This window comes from Periplaneta americana, chromosome 4, assembly GCF_040183065.1.
Source record: "Periplaneta americana isolate PAMFEO1 chromosome 4, P.americana_PAMFEO1_priV1, whole genome shotgun sequence".
Classification (NCBI taxonomy): Eukaryota; Metazoa; Arthropoda; class Insecta; order Blattodea; family Blattidae; genus Periplaneta; species Periplaneta americana.
In genome coordinates, this window is record NC_091120.1 from 172,081,461 (window position 1) to 172,103,760 (window position 22,300).

The window sequence follows — 22,300 nt, forward strand, 5'->3', positions numbered from 1 at the left end:
CAGAATAATCTCTTGTATCTGTGAGTGCTCAGTAATATATTCCTAATATACTGCCAATGCTGAGGTAATTTCCCGAATCCACATGTGAAGAAATTTGCTGGTTTGGAGTTACAAGATCAAGCCAAGTTTGTAAAGCATTTTCGTTATCAAAGGAGTTCCCTTGAAGATTGTTGGATAGATAAGGGAAAAGGTGGAAATCTGAGGGCGCAAAATCGGGAGAATATGGGGAATGTGGAATCTCCTCTCAATCAAGCTCCTGAATAGCTGCTTTTATCATGTTAGCAGAGTGTTGTTGTGCATTATAGTGTTGCATCTGTAGTACTTGATGCAGTCTTTCCGGTGATTTTTCTTCAATTGCGGCCACAAGGCATATGTGAGTTGTTGCCAGTAAATGTCAGCAGTTATGGTTACATTCCTGCGAAGTAATTCATAGTACACAATCCTTTCTCTAGTCCACCAGACGCATATCAACTTCTATCGATGGACACTAACTTTTGTACGGGAGTAGCAAACAGTGTCTTTGCAAATTGAATCTCACTGCTGTAGTTCAAATAATTAGCTCCTTGTGCTAAAAGCAAACACCTGGAAGTCATTGAAATTGAATTTTCTATTGTCTGGCAACCAGATGCTATGTTTTACCATTGCCTCACTTTGTTTGAAAATTCTCTATTTTCTCGTACGGTAAATTGCTTTTGGGTCGTCACTCTTTCTGTTCTGAAGTAAATTTCATTATATATTCCTTCTGTGTGTGTATCAATCAGATTAAGTCAGAGTTTCGTGTTGTGTAAAAGTTTGCTATCTCCATAATTTTGTGTATTGTCATTTAGGACATTCTTACATATTCAAATTTTCTGTTTACCTTGACCATTAAATTCCTCCCTCCCCCCTTAAAACTATTTGTATTAATTGTAAATTTGCTGTCCTGTTCCTTATGTATTATTCATGATACTGATTCTGTTTCTTAATTCACATATTTTTATTATAGACCACTATTGAAGCTATACAGGAAGACGTTCTTGCAGCTCTAGAAAATAAGAATCCTCAAGTAAAAGCTGAAACAGCATCTTTCCTTGCAAGATGTTTCACGAAGTGCACTCCCATGATGCTGAACAAAAAGCTGCTGAAAGCTTATACAACTGCATTACTGAAGACATTAAATGAACCAGGTACATTTTATACATAACCTTAAATAATACAGAATGACTTGCAGAATTCGTTTCTGTTAAGGATATTTGGCAGAATATTTTGTCACAATACACATTTACTGTTCTTGCAGACCCAACAGTCAGAGACAACTCTGCGGAGGCTTTGGGTACAGCTATGAAAGTTGTTAGTGAAAAGCAGATCATGCCCTTCATGACAGATCTGGACAACATTAAGATGACTAAGGTAACAGAGTTCAGCATTATAAAGCATTAATTCATTTACAGCATAAAAATGGATTCATTTGGTTACATTGTGTTTAGTTTGATGTTCATAACTGTAATTAAAGAATAAAAAAATTAAAGAATATTTGCATATCTCATGAATCTCCACTTTTCATCTCTGCATTTCATGAGCTCTTCTACATATCGTCGCCTGAATGCAAGAACTAGGTTACTCGAAATTTGCGGTTTTTAGTAACCTCTTTTATAGCATAGCAAAAATTGCGCAAAATGTAATCCAGGATCTAGGTAACTGATCGAACGATATCAGCGCATCTATTTTCCAATATAACAAATAGGTAAAAGAAAGCGAGACATATTCCTTAGTGCAATAAATAAGTAAATAGGCAATGTCACAAAATATGAAAAATCAAGTTACCTAGTTCTTGCATTCAGGCGACGATATATACAGTGAGTGAAGTGAGATGGTATGGAATACCGCTACTGGTTTCTATGGCCAGAAAACATACCTTTATTGAAAAATGACATATTGTCACTGAAAAAATGTGATCGTAAAAATTTGTTTACACATTTCTTCACAGCAAAGAGTACTATTTGTTTGCTTCGTAAATCTAAACCACAGCCTTCTGGAACTTTATTTAGTGTGTATTTATACACGCTTATTTGATAAGCTCAACCCCTGGAATGTTTACAACGGTAGTATTTCAAATATAGAAGGCTGTGGTGGCCATTGTTGCCAATTTAGTGACTCATTTTTTTTGCACTTTTTATTTATAATTAAGTAAGGCACTTTGAATCTTTAACATTATTTTAAATGATAAGTCTCAAAGGACATTGTAAAATGATGTAGTAAATAATTGAAGTAACTTGAAATTATTTTCTTCAGAAATTTAATGTGTTGCATAAGCTTCAAAGATTTGCGTTACTGATTATACGAAACAATTTATTGTATACATCATTTATGTTTATGTTGTAAGGGAGGGGGTATGCCTTTTTTTAAATCGAGGTATGCCAGAGGAAAGTTTTGGGGTAGCATACTGCCTCTGGTTTTTTCCCCACTTCCCTCACTGCATATATATATATATATATATATATATATATATATACAATTTTATTGTTCTCTTTGTCTTCCATGCTTCAGTAGTCAAGTTAGGAGGAAAGCCCTTGGATCATGCTAAATTTTAACTGTGCTGTTTGTGTAGAACTCGAAAGAAAATTTAATTACTTAACAAATGATCTCATTTGTCTCTTAATGTAAAATAGGCCTATTTATGCTCTTGACATTCGAGAAATCTCGTCACACTTACTGTTAATATTGTGAAATCATTAATTATAGTAGGCCTACACCTCTGGTGATAGATAACATCATGTATTTAAGATGAAGCACAGTAGTTTCGAACCCGGTTAGAATTGAAACAAATGCATGTGAAATTATAATGAATTCATTTTTTAATGTGTAAATGCTTAACAAAATATTCAAATTCATTTTAATTTAATGAAAAATTATTCGTACACAAATGCAGGAGATTAATAAATGCAGCAACTATAAAGACAGAAGTAGTTAATTTAATATAATCTAAATATAAAGTACTTAACTGTGGTATTAATTTCCAAATTAATGCAGTTCCCTATAATGTCATATTATTCGTTAAAATTTCAAACAACTCTTGGAATCAAATCATATTGATGTGTGAACAGTTTTGACTATCAATTGCATTGATTGAATGAAGATTCAATTAACGAAAATGCTCTTTAGTTATATTTAAATGTGGGGAGTATGAAGACAAATAAAAAAGTATGAACATTTTATTTAAAATTCTAAACACCCTTATAATTTCAACCATGCCCAAATGTTTCGATGAATCCCTTGTCACTTATTTAATTCAAAAAAATAAGCTATAAACAATGATAACATTTGCAATATTATACAAAAACTGAATTTGAAACATGTAAAACATGCGAAGAATGGTGATATTGGTATATACTGTATTTAGTGGATATGTTGGTGATTTCTTGTCTCCCTTGTAAAGATCTAAAAAAGAATCTTTATTTCCAAAACAGATCAAAGAATGCTGTGACAAGGCTGTTATAGTAGCAAAAGTTCCTAAAACTGAACGGCCAGCTACGGCCCCAGCCAAAATGGGACGTGGAGATGAAGGAAAGACTACAGCGGGAAGTACTGCTCCTAAACCTGTCAAGAGGCCAGCCACAGCAGCAGCACCAGCACCAAAGAAAGCACAGCCAAAGAAACAGACTGGTGGTGGAGCTGCTGGGAAAGGCAAGTCCTCTGTGAAGGCTGTTGAAAAAGACCTTAGTCAAGAAGAAGTTGATGAAAAGGCAGCTACCATTTTATCTGAGGAAATAATCTCAGGCCTGAGTGACAGTAACTGGAAAACACGCCTGTCTGCTGTGGAGCAGTTGACACAGGTTTGGCTTGTTTATTGTGATTGTATTGCATAGCCACTTGTTAGTGCTCTTTTTTTCTTTCTGATCGTTGTAACTAAATCTGCTTCAAATATTTTCTCTTGAAATTATGATAATTTAAACAATCTAAATCAGTATTCTGCAGATAAGAGAGAAGATGGGTGAAATGTTGGTCTTTTTTTTTTTTCTCGAAAAAAAACCCCATTTTCGTTTCTTTTTGGGGAAGGGTAGATAATCAGTGACCTTTTTCTTTATATGTTTGGTCAGCAACACTTCAGAGCCTTTATTTGGTTAATGTAAATATTTTCAAAATTAAAAAAATAAAATACACACAAAAAAAATCTAGAATCTTCAGACTGGCTGTATTAAGTTTTTGTCAGGTCACTCATACATTCAAAATTCAAATTATGCTTCTGCTGTTAAATTATGTGCATGCCAAAGATGGTGTACATTTTTTCAAGCCTGTAACATATATTTTGTGCAAGTAAAGGTAAAGGTATCCCCGTAACATGCCATGAAGGCACTTGGGGGGGCATGGAGGTAGAACCCCATGCTTTCCATGACCTCTGCACTAGAATGAGGTGGTGTGGTTGGCACCATGCTCTGACTGCCCTTTACCCCCGGGAAAGACCCGGTACTCAATTTTATAGAAGGCTGAGTGAACCTCGGGGCCATTCTGAAAGTTTGGCAATGAAAAAAAATTGTCACCACCAGAGATCGAACCCCGGACCTTCCAGTCCGTAGCCAGCTGCTCTACCAACTGAGCTACCCGGCCGCCTTTTGTGCAAGTAGATATATTTAAAAAAAAATTTTATTGTAATAACTCCAAAACTATTAAACTGATATTAATGAAATATGGGAACAATATTTAATACTAATAACAAGAGGTTGCTGTATACTGTAGAAAAAATGAAGTTTAGCTTAAAATGTTGTTGTTTTCTAATGCCAGACATTTGACAATAAAGTCATTTGACCTCTTGCACTCCAATATTTTTCAAAGATATTGTTATGAATTTTACCTTAATGGTACTTATTTCATATTGGAGTGGTTAAATGACAAGTTGTAGCCAATTTAAGTGAACACCATATTTTAACGTTTTGGTGGCTACTTCATTCACACACAACCCCCAGAATGTCTGGAGGACCACACCTGCTGTTGGTGACGGGTCCACTGGACCTAGTTGGGAGATCTTGTTGATCACCAACTTTCCCTCCTTAAGCCACTGGAGGACGATTTTAGTGCTATAGCAGGTCAGCACTAGGAACAGAAAAGTAGGAAGGGTAGGAAGGAAAGTGAAATGAACCCCTAGGCCTCAAATGCTCTAATACTGTCGGGGTCGAAGAAAGTAAGAGTTCGGTTAGAGGACTGGATAGGAAAGGGTAAAGAGAGAATTAGGTATTGGATAGAGGAAAATTATACCAAATTCGGTCATTAACTCAAGCTGACCAGTGCTAATTGATGAGTAGCCCCTCCCTTTAGTTCAGCTTGTAAAATTATGCTTACTAACAGCTGCACCACGGGAAGGTAGGGATGGGATATTGGGTATTTGTCCAGGTTGGTTCCTTAAAGCCTTCAATGGGAAGGATTAATGGCTCTCCCCCCTGTATTTGACAAATACCGTTTGCTTAAAATGTAAAAAATATAATTTTCACCCATTTCATCCCATAGGTTATGTAATTTTTATATTGTATTATATTCATAATATTATTTAAGCTACGATGTTTCTACATTTAAATTTATTGTATAATATTCTGTACTGAATATGTAGAAATTATTTAAATTTTAACTTCTGGTTCTGATTATCATGTACACCAGTTTTGATATTTTTTCAGAACTTGTGTATTATAAAGGCTTCTTTGTTTCAGGCTATTGCTGAAATGGAAGGTGAAATACCAACTCAAGTTTTAATCAGAACCTTAAATAAGAAGCCTGGATTAAAAGATACCAACTTTCAAGTTCTGAAAGCCCGCCTGGAAGCAGTAAAGCTGTTAGCTGAAAGTGCTAGGTTTACAGGGTTGGTATTTTGTGTGCTGATAATACTGTAATTTCTTTATGTAGATACATATTAAAACCTTTTAACCATATTCTGTTCTTCACCTCTGAAAGAGGTCAAGAGTAGCTAATTATTATTTATATATATTTGCAAGTCAAGTTACATTCTATTTTTGTGATCTAAGTCATTTTATTGTTGAAACACTCTTGTATTTCTTAATACTTCATAGATTCTCCTTTTTTGTTTACTAAGAATGCAAAGCTTGCAAAGGCAGGAATGAAAAGTAAATTTTTTCTTAATTTGTTCAGTTACCTCTGTAGCCACTGGTCCTCTATCCTCCATAATGTCACCAGATTGTCTTTCGACATTTCTGATCATCTCTCCTAGCAGTGACTTGTGTGTAACTCACTTCTGAGGTTGGAGTGCCTGGAAGGTGAAGATACTCTTACATTACCCTGATGTATGATAGGCCAGTGATCATCAACTCGATGTCCTGTGATGTCATCTCAGCTTGCCCTGCCACCTGCTGTACTCTTGTTTTGCTTCATTGGGCAGACTGTCGGAGGTTTGCAATGGCAGTTTCTTTTTGTGACAATTCTTTCACATATTGATCAAATTAAACTTACAGTAATGTGAATGCCTAATACTCTTGACCATTCATTGGGTAGGAATGAATGAAAGCCGAATAAGTCTGAATATTGTATTTTCATTTTGTTATGTTATAAATTATATTATAACAACTTTAGTTAATGTATTTACACACGTGTGTTTCAGTGCAAAATATGTAATAGAAAAAGTTCCAAACATGACAACTGAAATCCCAGCCCCCTACTGATACTATTGAACTCTGTTACAGTGAATTGTACTCCGGCTTTCATTAAATCATATTTATGTAGTAGGTACTTAAAATGAAATGGACTCAATTGAATTAATTAGCCATTAGTGAAAATATTTACTGATCTCCTGTAATATTATTTTTACGAGATTTTTTGCCCCTTTCTTGTGTACTAATTGCCCAATATTATACACTATGATCTAGGTAGTGCATGAACTGGGGAAACTTCGTAAATTGTAGTCGGATGAATTGCATCTGTGATGAAATTTACTTATTGTCATAACTGCAATTGCATCCCCACTGCTACAGTACCTACTGATAGCTCGTTGCCTCACCATGCTGCCCACATAGTCAATGCTTACCCTGACATTTCGTTTTGTAATGATGGATGCTGTGATGGGCAGTCAATAGGGACACCTGATTTTCGGGAATGATTTTTTTTCACGAATTTCTGCGAATTAAGTGCGTCAAGAGAGTTAAAACTGTCATAGGTATGAAAGAGGAGTCTCAAACCTATAACAGTTTTAACTCTCGACTTAGTGAGCACTTTTATCTCTCGACTTAGTGAGCAGAAATTATTTAAAAAGATCATTCGCAATCATGTATGATTATGGATATTAAATCGAAACTTAACCTAATTACCATGGACGAACACACAAAATTTCCTTTAAGGAAAAATTTCTGTGAGTAAATATGATGCATATTTTCTTTCCAGTATTACACTAGAGTATTGCATAACTGATATTGCTGATAAACTAGGCGATGTTAAAAATGGAACATTGGCAGCAGAAACACTGACATCTCTTGCTGAAGCTACGAAGTTGGAAATGGTAGCCACAGAGGTCATGAACTTCGCCTTCACTCAGAAGAGTCCTAAAGTTCAGCAAGAAGCACTCATTTGGGTCTCTAATGCCATCAGGGAGTTCGGATTCCAGAGGTTGGTGTTGACATACTTGTTAAAAAATGACTATGGCTGATGACTAATGGTATTGTCGCTTGTATAGTACAGAATAATTCTTTGTTCTCTCAAATTAGAAATAGTTGAATAATGATATCTTTATTACTAACATTCTTACAACTAAACCATAGTTATATAGAAAGTTTTTGTTATCTGTTGAATTTCATTTGAAAACTTTGAAAAGTCTTCCTTACGGATACTAATACCGTAATTTGTGTTCATGTTCGGTATTCAAAGCAAAAGTTTCGATTTTATTAAGGATTATGAGGAGAAAAGCACTTTATTCCACAAAATAACACTCAGAAATAAGATTTAATTCCATTTTACATTTCTAACAGTGTGAAATCACTTATATTCTAATAATTTTGTGCAGTGCCTAATGCTAACTACTGTTCTATTTTGTGCTTCAAATTGATGGGTATTTCATCTTCTTCTGATGTGATTTGCAAGTCCGAAGATTGATAATTCTTGGAGGTAGATTGATGTTCTATATTTTGCATGATGTTTATACTGCTACATAATCATACTGCTATGATTAAGAAGGCAGCATTTGATAAGAAAATCAGTCGTTTAATATGTCATGTTAAAACAGGCGTGGGGATAACTTTCCTCTGAGACAACAGGAATAAGTTACATTAAGAAAGTTATAAATTTAAAATTTGGTTCAGCAGATTTTTTATAACTAATGCTATGCATAGTGACGTTTAGCTATTTGTACCTCTGACCACTTTTTCGCGATTATGATGATAAATTCTATTGAGGTTGGGGCACCCATTATATCTGATTCTGTTAGCCCCATATGATAGGAGACATATTATGAGTGTTGAAGTAGGCAGGATGGGTAAAGTTGGTGGTAATGATAGCGAAATGAAACCAGGGTCCAGCACCAAAAGTTACCAAATGTTTGCTCTTAATGGGTTGAGAGAAAAACCTCAACCAGGCCTGCTAGTTTTGCAGTCAGAAATGCTGACCACAGTTCAGCAGATGTTGAGACTGACATTATTCAGAATACTGAAATCGGTAGTTATTTTTATTTGTAATTTCAAAATTGGTAAAAAACTAAATAAATAAAATTGTAGGTGATCACATCTGTGAAACCAAAATAGTTCACTGAACTACTCACAGAAACAAGACTTGGTGGGTGCTTAATTTGTTCAGTCATTATTTGAGTTGGCCACTGAGAACCTTACAGTTTTGTATTTCTGCATTCTATTCATACAGGAGAATGATGATCAACCAATATCCTAGGCATTAGACTACAGTTACAATCTGTTACTAATGCTGTGTTAAAATTTACTAGAGGAAATCTGAATTTAATATTTATAATTCTGCTACTTACAGACCTGTTACTAAATCTACGTATTACTCTGTGAAAAGATTTATTAAATCTACATACTTAGACTTCAACAAACAAAATTTGATAACACAATCACAAGGGAAAAAATGGAACTCTCTGCATCATAATCCACAGTTAATTCCCGATTTACCACGAAAATCGTCTGTAGCTGCATTTAGATTGGTAACAGGCCATGATTGTTTGGCCAAACACCTGCATAGAATTGGAATATATCAGTCCCCTAACTGCCCATTGTGCAACTCAAAGCAAGAAATGGATTCAGAACACCTCAAAATCTGTGCTTCACTGGCTGACCATGATAATATCTTTGAAGAATATTGGAGTGCAAGAGGTCAAATGACTTTATTGTCAAATGCCTGGCATTAGAAAACAACAACATATTTATAATTCTTTGTTTCTGAAATTGATCAGTAATATTCCTTACTTTCTGGTGGATTATAGGTCATCTGGATCACAAATCGCTGTGATTGGACGTTTTCCTCACCTCTGTCTTAATATGATGCATGTGCCTGGCATGTGAAGATTCAGCAAAGGAATTTGACAGTTTTATACTGTTTTTTTCTCGTGTCATATTATTTTCAAATTCTTTTAATAAAAGACAAATGCTGATTTTGCTGTTCATCTCACTGTGTAATTTGTGTATGTATATAATGGAGCTGTATCTGAATATTTCAATTTTCTAGCTTCTAGACTTGAGGTTACAGAGTTTTTTAACTATGCCAACAATTATTTCAGCATGTTGCTTGTACAGTACATTTCATATTCAATGCAAGTGCACTTCATAAAAAATATCAGTACAGGCAGTGACTCATGCATATAATGGCTGCATCTGTGTGACTCTACTCTATTTCCAACTAAAGATTGAAGTAGATGTAAACAAAACCGAAATGTATTACTCCGCAATCGCAAGCTAGCTACCAAAGCAGCCACCAGGGCGCATTATTTTCAGCAAGTGAGCACGCAGGGCAGCCACCGTCTGATATATTGCAGACATTTCAACACATTCATTGAACTAACCCGTAAAATGCTCACAGAGGGTTAATATTTATTATTTCTCTACTGGGAATAGTGGATTTTCATTTTCTGTAGATTCGTGATTAAATGTTATTCTTTGAAGAGTGGAGAATTTTTTTAATTCTACAGAAATTTGAGTTTGACAACACTGAATCTCGCACTGTGTTATACCAGCTGTGCTGATGTGCTCTGTGAAGCTGCAAGTCACCTTGGGAGGAATTTAATGCCTATTATGCATGCGCGTTGCCATAATACACGTTACAATGATTTAACACGCAGTGTTTGAAACTACTAATATAAACATGTTGTTTAATTCGTAAGAAATTGTTCTTATAAGCATGTTTAATTCACTCGTATTCCATGTATATTATACATTTTAATGTAAGGAAGAAGATGACAAGCATGAGTTTGGAGACATTGTGCGTCCAATAGCCAATCAGGAACTATTATGTCACGTGCATTTATTTACATTTACTTCAATCTTTAGCTGGGAAGAGAGTAGTTGCAATGTACAACTACACATTAGTATATAAATAGCCAGTGTTGAGTGAATGTATATCACTCTTCCCTTGTTGATCAGTTACAGTTAAATGAATCCATTTGTTTTCTTTTGTACACTGTCCTAGTGTAAGATTCATATTTTCGTATAAATTTAATGTATGTAGTGTAAAAATCTTTTCTGTGAATTTCTGTGATATGAAGATTCTGTACTGTAGTAAATGCTGCAACTGTTTGACTGAACAGAAATTAGATGATATAGCTCTCCTATCAAATTGACTCAGTCTTGCTAAGTAGGTCGGGATTTTCAAAAACTGAAGATGAAACTCTATAAAACTGTTGCACATGAACAGGGTCCCCAACTGTGTTACAAGACTGGAGTTTCTGTAATTTGAATCCGAATCAAGTTAAGAGAATGTCGTGGGACTGTTTCTGTTGACATCCCTCTGGCGTGTCTTTGAGGTGGAGAGAGGGGAAACAGGAGTGACTGGACAAGAGGACCGAAGCTTAATGGGGATGCTGTGTTATATATACAGTACCAACATGTAAATTTGTATTGTACTGCAAAAGTGACAACAATTTTATTTTCCATGTGTTGCCAATGATATGCAGTGTTGCATTCAGCTGTTGGCCTTGTATTGGAGTGTGCATTTGCTGCTTGACAGTGTATCGATGTAGAGAATATGGAAAGTATTGTATTTTAAGATGGTGGGTCTTTCATTACTTCAGTCTAGCAATTTTCGACTAGGGTTAAAGCAAAACTGTAATAGAACTTAGCTGTGATTTCGTTGCATAAGTTTTTATTTCTTAATAATGTATTATTTTACAGTGTGCAAGCAAAGCCTATAATGGACAATGTGAAGAAAGCAATGGCTGCCACAAACCCTGCAGTGCGCAATGCTGCCATTACCTTAATTGGCACGCTGTATCTGTACATAGGAACACAATTATCCGTTTTCTTTGAAGATGAGAAACCTCAAGTTCAGCAGCAGATACAAGCAGAATTTGAGAAGGTAATAAACGTATGGATTAAATTTAAGTTAGAAGCTGCCACATGAATGTATATAAAGTTGAACCTGACAAGGAAATTGATAAAATTATTGCAATCAAAATAATTTAATTATTTTTGTGAAAATATTTTATTTTGGTTGAGTATACAAAAGAATTTGTGTGCTTGTGGTAGCCAAAGTACCCCCTAATCATGTGCTGGAAAATGTTTAGCTGGATACCGAGGATCATGATTTTTTATGAATGGAAATTAGAAAAATATTCACCTAAATAGTTCAATTACAGACTGCTTTAGGCAATATTCAAGCCGATTGAACAATATGCAAGTCCTTGTAAGAGTCCACATTTTTTGCCAAAAAAAAATACAAGAAAAAAAAAGTGGATAGTTGTATGTTGAGGACGAATCTTTTTGCTATAACAATATAATACTGAATGAACGTTTGTGTTTAAATTCAGTGGCAACTCCCAATTTATTATTGTAATCTAAAAACCAGCACTCAAAATATCGAATTTTACGAACAATTGATGCCTTCTTTCACCTCTGTCCAGGAATGATATCGATTCCATGTCTGTGTCAGAGAGTATCAGAGTTATATCACAGTCTACTATATACAGTCGCGAAGCTCAATACGTAGTAAATATGCAAACATTAGATAGTTGCTCACCACTAGGATCGCTAATATCGCCTCATTACAGGCAATGCAAAATAGTAACGTCACAGTCTATTGTTTCTAGCACCCTCAAAACTCAAGCTTCGTGACTGTATATAGTAGACTGTGGTTATATTCTTTGGTCTACAAGCAATGATTAATATTGTACATTCGTAGTTCATAATATGCAAGACCCCACTCAAACGGTTGCTTAAGTAAACCCAATTTTTAGATGTTTCTGATCAATCAATCTTCTTAATGTATCCAGCTGTTTGCTGACAACATAAAGTCCACTATAGTTCACTGTAGTCTATTCAGTTGTTGTTTTTCACGAGAAATGAGGGGTATTTTGATCGGTGTTCATTATAGATGCCTGTTGCTAGTAGCCAGAGGTGGGGTGTAGTCAATATATACTGCAGGGCTGAGATGTTTCTGTTGAGTTTTTAAAATTTTTTTGCAGCATGCTGGTGAAGCTCCTCCAATACCAATTCGAGGACAGAGTAAGAAGGTCGATGGAGAAGGAGAGGACGAAGACATGGAAGAAGAAGACCAGCCAGGAAATGATAAACTGAACATCCATGATCTGATGCCTCACGTTGATATCAGTTCACACATTACAGAAGCCCTTCTTTCTGAACTAGTAGACAGAAATTGGAAAGTAAGCTCGCTTCACTTATAGTGAACTTAACATTCTTTAGTAATGAGGAAAGTGAGTTACGTCTGCCTTCATATCTTCAATGTTTTTGGTTTTATTATTTCAGGGTTCCTATAGTCGGGAAAATCATGAAAAATCAGGAAAAGTCGGTGAAAAAAATTAGGGTAATGGAGTTCAGAGAAAGCCTCAAAAAGTCATGGAAAGTCAGGGAAATGAAAACGTTTCCCAATCATGAGGAAAAATTAATTGACAAGACAACACAAAGTAGACAGGTGTTTCAAATGAATACACATCCCCCCCCCCCCCCCCCCCGAGGAAATTGCATAGTTACAGAAGTAAATGGTTGGTGGATCTAAAATTTTTTTAGCAAGTTTTTACTTGGGATTATTGATAAAAATTTACTTTCTTAGCTTTCGTTCAAAGGTTGAGTAGGGTCTGCTGAAGGGGAGGAGATCGAAAACGTATAATAATATTTCACAGTTTAAATAACATTTTTGGTCAGGGAACTTTATGAAAATTGTCAAGAAAAGTCTGAGAAAAGTCGTGGGGAGGGGGGTTAGAAAATTCTGTAGGAACTCTGTATTTGTATAAAATAGGATTCTGATTCCATTCTGTTGCAACCTGTCAAAATTTTACATCGAAGGTTAGTCTGCAGTAACATTTCTTTCTTGTCACCATAAGAGTTTGATGGTAAGGAATACAGTTTTTTAAGTGGCTTTCCATTGTTTTTCTATAAGAACTCTAATACATTTTTAAGCATGATAAATTTCATTTTATACATTTTAAAAAGATTTAATTGCGTAACTCAGTGTTACGATGAAATCGGTATGCAAGGAATTGCATATAGGGTTATAAAATTAAAATGAAAAGCAGGACATTTTTGTCTGAAAATGAATTTTCCACAAAATACATGGACATAACATGATGTGTTGTGAATTATTTTCAACACCTTATACATATTTGTATAAGGTAAATTGTTAATCTTAAATACAATAAAATTGATCCAAACTGTCGATAATAATTAAAACTCTTCAACTCTGCAGATTATAAATAAGCTTAATTTTCTGATTAATATACTTTTCTGATGACCCACTTTGTTTGAGCAAGTAATGTTGGTCGTTATCCAGTAGATACTTGTGGAAATCCATACAAAATAATGTCTTAAATTAAATTTTACAAACATAATTCTGCTCCTGGACTTCAGACAGTGTATCTCTTTGGTTCACTAGGAATTAAGAGAGAAGGATGGGACAATTTCTAATTTTCTGAAATGCTTGACTGCACACAGGACAAATCTGTAAAAAGCAGACATGGCCAATTAAATCCAGGTGTCTTTAAACCCTAGTCACGTGATTTATAGCATAGATATATGAGACCTATGAATAGATTTAATCTAAACTAATAGTTACATGCAAGAGCATAATATCATCTGACATGCAATTTTTCTGCAGATCATATGAATGGTGCATTAGGACTTAATAATTTCAACATGTGTTCTTTTTGCCAGCCATTGTTCAAGTACCCTCCATTCTGCAACTGTTATTTAGAAGGGCTTTTTAATTGAATTTACTTTTTGTTTCGGGAGGTTTGGTTTTAGCCAGTATTGTTGTTCATTTAGCACCACCACTCAGGAGACACACATGACTTACGGAGTGCCACAGACACGAACAACATTGGGAAACAGGCGCAAAATGGGTGGAAGTCCCCAAATGTAAGCTGTTGCAAACTATTGAACTAAATGAATTGTCTTTCTTGAAGCCAGAGTATTGACAAATTTTGGATTAGATTTCGGTTGTTATATTTCTGGATGACATTCAGTTAACTTATGAATTAGTATAGCACTATTGTGTTCATTGTTTTATTTGTTAATTACATAGTGTCAACTTGTAAATATAGGGATCTGTTGTTGCCATTTAGACAGCAAATGTTACTCATACACCTTACTTAAAAGTGGCTTTTAAGAAACCCTCAGGTTCATTGCCGCGCTCACATAAGCCTGCCATCAGTTCCTATCCTATGCAAGATTAACCCAGTAGCATCATATCCCACCACCCTTAAATCCATTTTAATATTATCCTCCCATCTACGTCTTGGTCTCGGCCTCCCCAAAGGTCTTTTTCCCCTCTATATGCATTTCTGGATTCGCCCATATGTGCTACATGCCCTGCCCATTTCAAACGTCTGGATTTAAAGTTCCAAATTATTACATGTACACACACAGTGAAAAAAAGTTTTTGTTCATGAAAAGTTTACTTCGTCTTAAATTCTGTAGATGCTAAAGACTTGAATGATCTACTTACTGTTCATCTTTACTCAAAGCAGCATTGGAAAGAGCTTTAATTTGGAAAATAATAAGAGACCTCATTTCGGTTGTAATTTTTGCGTGAGAATTGAGAAGGGGAAAATATATATATATATATATATATATATATATATATATATATATAATTTTTTTGTAGTTATCTAGAAATTTGTAAGAATACTTCACTATTTGAAGGATATTTAGTTGAAGTATACTTAAGATAGCATAAGTAACCTAGAAAAGTCGGTTTGTCAAATGTTTGTGTATATTTATCAACTGCTTACATGTAGTGGTGGCTCTCGCATTTCTGGATTTATAAAATAAGAAATGTTAATTTGTTTGAACACAGGTTCGAAACGAGACTTTACAGAAGCTGGCCAACATATTGAATGAGAACAAGCTAATCACCAGCAACTTGGGTGAACTGCCCCCTCTGCTGGCACAGCGTCTTGTAGACAGTAACAGTAAAATAGCCGCAGCTGCTATAGGCATCTGCCAGCAGCTGGGGAATGCAATGGGTGTCCAGTGCAAGACTCATGTACGGACTCTGTTTCCGGGAATGCTTCAGGGAATGGGAGATAGCAAGGTAAGACATTACAAAAATTTAAAAGTGCGTACAAAATGTCATTAAATTACTACACTGCTGCAGTTGTAATTCTTGTGGTACATGAAATTTTTAATAGATTAAATGTTTTTCTTCTGGGAGTGAGTGATAATAATTACATATCTGCACACTGTAATTTTTAGTGCTTATTTATGAAATGAATTCCTTGACATTGAAAAAACTTTCCACCCTATTTTCTGCACAGTACATTGCTACAGTGTCCTGTTACATTAAAATAACTGCTATAACTCAGGGATGTGTTGCAACTTAAAACTTCGATAAAATAATTAGCTAAGTTACAAATGATGTGATATATATTTGTCAAACAACTCTTTACATGTAATTGTCGACCTCACATTTTTGTATACAGTGACAATTTTTACTATATAGAGTGAATTCTGCTTAATAGGACCACGGGAACATTCGTTTTGGTCCAATAGAGCTGCATATTAGGACCAAGCTTAGAGAGACAAATACCGTACACATCAATATAAATGTAGGCTATCTAATTCTGGTTAAGAGGACCAGCCACATTATTGGACCAAAATGCATGATCCCAACATGTTCTATTAAGTGGAATCTGCTGTATTCTTACAGTATTCTCATAATAATTTTTTCAGTTGCCTATTGTTAAATTCGAAAATTTAAACTATACTTATCCTATCTTTTTTTTTTTTTCCCGTACTTACTGTTTAGGAACTAATCCTAATTTACTCCCTTTCTTAATGCCATCCAGCTTACTATCTCTTCCTCCCTTCATTAAATCTATTCTGTTCTACTCTTCAGTCCACACCTGTGGAGTAATGCTCAGCACGTCTGACCGTGAAACCAGATGGCCCGGGTTCGATTCCTGGTAGGGACAAGTTACCTGGTTGAGGTTTTTTCCGAGTTTTCCCTCAAGCCAATATGAGCAAATGCTGGGTAACTTTCGGTGCTGGACCACGGACTCATTTCACTGGCATTATCACCTTCATTTCATTCAGACACTAAATAACCAAAGATGTTGATAAAGCATCGTTAAATAACCTACTAAAATAAAAATCTACTCTTCATTTATAATGTAGTAACTTGAATCTATAAATTCTTCACTAGACCATTCTTTCTACTATCCCAATTTCAGTACTCTTTTCGCTGATTTCTACAACCACTTATTGCTAATTGTAAGTTACAAATGAATAAATTATGCTCCCCAACTTTTGACATGTTTCCCCTCCTTTTCTACAAAAATGTGCACAGGATATTAAGGAAATAATGGGACTTTACTGATGTAGTTGTTATTGGTGAAATTTAATGTACTATGTACAGTTGGCACAAGAATGATAGGTCACATGGTATTTTATAAGTATATGCTGACATGTGGACTGCCTGAATCTTTCCATCACAACATGCTTAAAATTGTTATTTAAACTCGGCTCTCTTGTTCCTGGGTTTCTTGCATTCTTCTTGAAAATTAAGTGATTGAATTGTATCAGTTCAGTATGCAGTTAGTAGAGATAGGAATAATTAACAGCCACGAATTTAACGAATTTTGGGGGGGGGGGGGAAATGTATACCTAAAATCTGGAGAAAACAAATGATGTTTCACCTTGTTCAAATGTTTCTTAACTTGCAATAAACTGCGAATCAGACCAAATTTACGAAGCACGTTTGCGAAATTAAGTGCTTCTATCTTGATCGAAGGTTTATCTATAAATTCGTCAACTGAAAACTGCAAAATTTCTAAATTAGTTTGGTCAGCAGTTACCCATTGTTCGTACATCTACAAATTCTGTTTCAAATACTTCTTGGAAATATTGAATTAAATCTGCAACTCCAGTGGAAATATTGAATTAAATCTGCAACTCCAGATTGTTATTTCAGAAAGTGTTAAATTGTCCACAAGAGCAATGTCGTGCATATCTAGATCTTTGATATCCTCAAACTTTCACTCCTCATTAGCAACAAATAGAAATTAAATTTTATTGAATGCCCAGCTAACTCTCATTTCACTCTTTCAGCCCTGGATTCGTACAGCTGCAATATCTTGTGTGAATACGTGGGGTGAACATTGTGGTTTTAAAGAGTTCTTTGATGGAGAAATGATTGGAGATGCTCTGAAGGCTGGTAGTCCAACACTGAGGGCGGAACTGTGGGCGTGGCTTGCAGAGAAGCTTCCTATTTGTAAGTAATGCAACTTAAAATATTTTTCTCAGTTTTCTTTTTCTTTTGTTCTTAGTAACATTAAAGTATATAACAGATTGACGGACATTACATGTTCTGTTTCATGTTTACAAGAGAATTGCTAGTGGCAATCCATTTGAACTATCCACATCGTCTGATAAGCTTATGTTAATTTGTACTGATAGTGATTTGAAATGTTCAGTGGGTAGGATAAAAGTGTAGATACTGTAGTTTGGTTGCAGTCACGTCGACCATGCGTTTGTGATGATTGTTCAGAAATCTGTTGGGTTTGAAATTACGGGTATATACAGTATAAGAAGACTATTTACATACTTCAGGGTGCTTTTTCACGTAGTTGCCTCAGACATTTACGTACTTATTGACATATTGTTAATTAAATATGTAAATATTCAGCCAGATAGACATGGACTGTTATTCTGAAATACACTGCTACAACAATTAATGCTTTTGGGAGTGCTGGGGTTGCCAACTACACTAGAACTTCGAGTATCTGGCATAATGAAGGGAGGAGGGAAATGGTTAATTGAAAAATATGGATAATCCTTTCTGCTTGTTCTTTCCTTTTATGTTCTTTTGAAGAAGTCTCTTCCTTTTTACTGAAAATGTACTATTGGTAACTTTTTTTGATTTCAATTCTAATTCTCCAACGTAAAACGTCCGAAAATGACTGTCATCTTCTTCCTCCAAAAACCTCCTGATTCAGATGCTGTTTGTAGTGGAACACGTGATTCAGGCACTATCTCTACTTCCCGCACAATATCATTGTCACTCACACTAGACGTGCCAAGCCTGTATCCAGCCACTGATTGTTTTCTTCATCCACATCGAAGAATTGGTTATTTTCCTCCAACTTTTTAATGTCTTGCATTAACATTCTTCACTGTCGTCATTCTCTTCAAACCCTTGAAACTCGTCTGTAAGTTTATCTCTGTTGGAATACAGTTACCTTCATGATCGCGTAATATTTTCATATTTAATCATGTTCCATGTGTTTATTAAGAAGATAGATCTTAAATGCTCATTTTCTTCCAAAACTCGAGTATTGAAATATCGATTTTGGAGTCCAGTGCATGGCTAATTCCGTGTTTCATTACATAGTACCCTTGCACAGGGCTATTCTGTATATTCAAGCTTGCAGATAGAATTTTAGCTGGGTTTTCGTGATTAATTAGGAAACTCAGGAGAACTGTCAGATAATTCGATGATTGATTAACTGAGAGACAGGTAATCGAGGTTCTACTGTTTCTACAACTAAATTAAAGGCTCAGTATTGTAATTGAAGAGTCCACTGCAAGAATGATGGCTGTCATTTGGAATGCATTTTGTAGGAGAAGTAATTGAAAGTTTGAAATGCTTAGCGCTCAAAGCTTAACTGTGATTTTCCGATCATTACTGGACAATGACTATCAGTGTTAATGCCATATAACTGTGTATGTACATTCTATATGTCTTTAAGCTATGCATTGACAGTCTTGGTTCATTTTCGACAAGAAAGTGACATCCATCATTCTTGCAGTGGACTCTTCAATTAGTATTTTCACTGAATTTTGAGTTTCAGGAGGACTACTCTCTGTCTCTCTCTCTCTCGGCATTACTAATAATTTAAAGACATTAGAAAATTTCTTTTTTTCTCTTTCTCTCCCTCTTCTTTTATATCTGTTTTCTCTTTTTTCTCTCTCCTTTTCCTCTTTTTTTTCTCTCCCTTTTTCTTTTTTTCTCTCACTTTCTCCCTTTCTCTTTTTCTTGTTTCCTCCCTTTCTCTTTCTTTCTCTTTTCTCTCGCCCTCTCCCTTTCACTTTTCTTCCTCTTTCTCTCCCTCTCTCTTTCTCCTTTTGGTTCTTCCTCCCTCTCTCTTTCTCTTTGCCATCCTCTTTCTTTTTCTCCTTCCCTCTTTCTCCCTTTCTCTTTCTCTCTTTCTCCCTCCTTCTCCTTTTCTCCTTCCCACTTTTCTTTCTTTCTCTATTTCTCTTCATCCCTCTTTTTTATCTCTCTATCTTCCTCTTTTTTTCTCCCTATCTTTTTGTCTCTTTCCCTCCCTTTTTCTTCTTTTCTTCCCCTCTTTATCTCTCTTTCTCGTTCTGTGTAACTGTGTGCTACACCTCATATAATCTATAAATGTTTGAAGTACATTCATCTGTTAGGAATTAAACTGGAAAACATCAAATTCGAATTTTATATTTATAAGCGAAGTTTGAAGTGTGAATTATATACAGTATATATACATATTAATGAAACAGTGTTTATAAAGACCAAACTACTGATTTTTACTTAATTGCAACTTTGTGGTTATTTGCAGTACCTCCAAAATCCATACCAAAAGATGAATTACTGGTGTGTTTGCCACACTTGTATTCAAATGTGGAGGATCGAAATGCGGATGTGAGGAAGAATGCCCAGGAGGCTATTCTTCCATTTATGATTCATTTAGGATACGTTACAATGGCCAAAGCAACTGAAAAGCTGAAGGTAAATTCTAAATATTTGTATTTTATGTAACACTACTATGTTTTACACAAAAATAAGCCTTGTAAAGTATGAATATAAATACTGTATAGACATCGGGGTCAGAAATTTTCATGTAAAATTTCTGTCTCTAGACTAGAAGAGATGGTGGTGTACAACTTCTAATCACTAGATTGTGCACTAATATCCCTGGGTTAAATACCAAATCTCTCTGCGGTGCATATGAAGAGAAGGCATATGTCACTGTTGATAGTGATTCATCCGTCGGATGGGGACGTTAAGCCTGGTGGCTCCCTTGTTGCTTGCAGTAGTTAAAAGAGGGTCACTGATCTTAAAATTCCAGTTGATATAAACTCATATCAATTAATTTAGAGGTTTGCAAGCTTATAAACAAAACTAATAACTTTAAAATTGCGTTTTATTCACATGGAATCCCATCACCACAGTAGGAACTATGTGGAAGACAAAGATAGAAATACTTTACTCGTGAGTGTTGCATACTTTTCTGCTGGCCTCGCCCAATAGCACTAAATGCCTATATTGGAGAGCAAGAGAGTTAATGGTTTTATTGCCAAGAACTCAGCCTAAGTTAACAATTTTGAAAGTTAGCCTAGAGTATGCAACATGTCCAATATTGTAACAATTTCAGCAACTTGTTAAATTAATAAATATAGAAACTTAATAGAGTAATAGTTGGACACTCACTTATGCAGAAGGAATTCCATAGTTATGTTATTGCAGTATAGTAAATATTGTTTTCTATAATTCTTTTTCAATTAATGGAGCACCTGCTTTAAAGGATTTTTAAATTTTGCTGTTAGTAATGCAGTTATATTGCACTTTAATGATGTGCAATAATCTCAGAAGTGAAAGATACCAATTTTATCAAATTGGCATTTAGGCTGTAACTGTTGCAAAATTGTGACATGAAATGCTGAATACCGTATCATTAATCTTTATATTCGGACTGAAACTTCACTTGCCATTAACACACATGCTGGAAGTTGCTGTCCTCTTTTTATACATTGTAAACTATAAATAATTTCTTTCTTCACTTTGAAACAAGATTTTCACAAGTGTTATGCTTTTTTCGACAGACTGGGTCGCGTACTGTTGTCGTAGGTGCCCTTGACAAAGCTCGTCCTAATCTGCCAGAGAAGCCCGTGGCTTCAAAGAAGGGAGCAGCAGGCGCGTTTCCTGCTGATGATGATATGGAGCAGAATAAGGTCGTGAAGAGTGGTGGTGCCAAAGCAGCAGCAGCTGGAAAGAATTCTAAAGGGAAAGTAAGTTGAACATTTTGTAGCAAATGCCAGATAAACCTCAGAGTCCACTGTACAGCAATTATGGAAAGAACTCGTACATAGACCAAAAGGAGTTGTAGCAGCATTCAAAATAGCAATAAAGTAAAGACTGTTCTGCTAAGGGAAATTTGGGTTTCAGCTATGTGTATCTTTCCTAAGAAAGCCAGCATAACTGTGAGCAATAACTTTGTGCCAGCTGTATCTATGAATGAATATGATAATGAATTCAGATTAGATAGATCTGACTGAACTGGAGTCTTAGAAGATAGATTTAATGTAAAATATGGGGACACCATTATAAACCACTAACAACTTTAAATCACCATTATTCACCACCTTCACAACATGTAAGTAGAGATTTGAAATTTTCGCATTTTGCGAAATCCGCGAATTTTTTAATTGTGGGGTAGAAAGTATTTTTCTTCGTCTGTAAGACGATTTAGCATGATTTTCTAGCAGAATTGAAAGTGCGAGAAAAAATGCGAATTTTCTATCAGATTGCGAAATCACGAGAAAAATTCTATTTAATAGTTATTTATTGTGCTCGTGTAATTTAAGCTCTCGGCTGACGCCTCGTGCTTAGATCTTTCCACTCGTGCAATAAAGATGAACTTACCTCACAAGTACCATACGTTATTTTATCCATGACCATAACGAAAAATTCTGTTTTA

General features: G+C 35.2%; 1 protein-coding gene across 5 annotated transcripts in view; it reads left to right on the forward strand.

The window, feature by feature from the left end:
• msps (msps cytoskeleton-associated protein 5) overlaps positions 1-22,300 on the forward strand; it is a 107,432-nt gene that overhangs the window by 33,613 nt on the left and 51,519 nt on the right. For 4 of the 5 annotated variants that reach the window (XM_069824336.1, XM_069824338.1, XM_069824339.1 and 1 more), the window contains exons 9-20: positions 986-1,166; positions 1,277-1,389; positions 3,447-3,812; positions 5,676-5,824; positions 7,354-7,575; positions 8,047-8,070; positions 11,295-11,478; positions 12,584-12,781; positions 15,430-15,666; positions 17,682-17,844; positions 20,162-20,331; positions 21,426-21,611. In XM_069824336.1, the coding sequence (XP_069680437.1) occupies positions 986-1,166; positions 1,277-1,389; positions 3,447-3,812; positions 5,676-5,824; positions 7,354-7,575; positions 8,047-8,070; positions 11,295-11,478; positions 12,584-12,781; positions 15,430-15,666; positions 17,682-17,844; positions 20,162-20,331; positions 21,426-21,611 (2,193 nt within the window). The remainder of the gene's footprint in view (positions 1-985; positions 1,167-1,276; positions 1,390-3,446; positions 3,813-5,675; positions 5,825-7,353; positions 7,576-8,046; positions 8,071-11,294; positions 11,479-12,583; positions 12,782-15,429; positions 15,667-17,681; positions 17,845-20,161; positions 20,332-21,425; positions 21,612-22,300) is intronic. The other variant, XM_069824337.1, reaches the window with a different exon arrangement.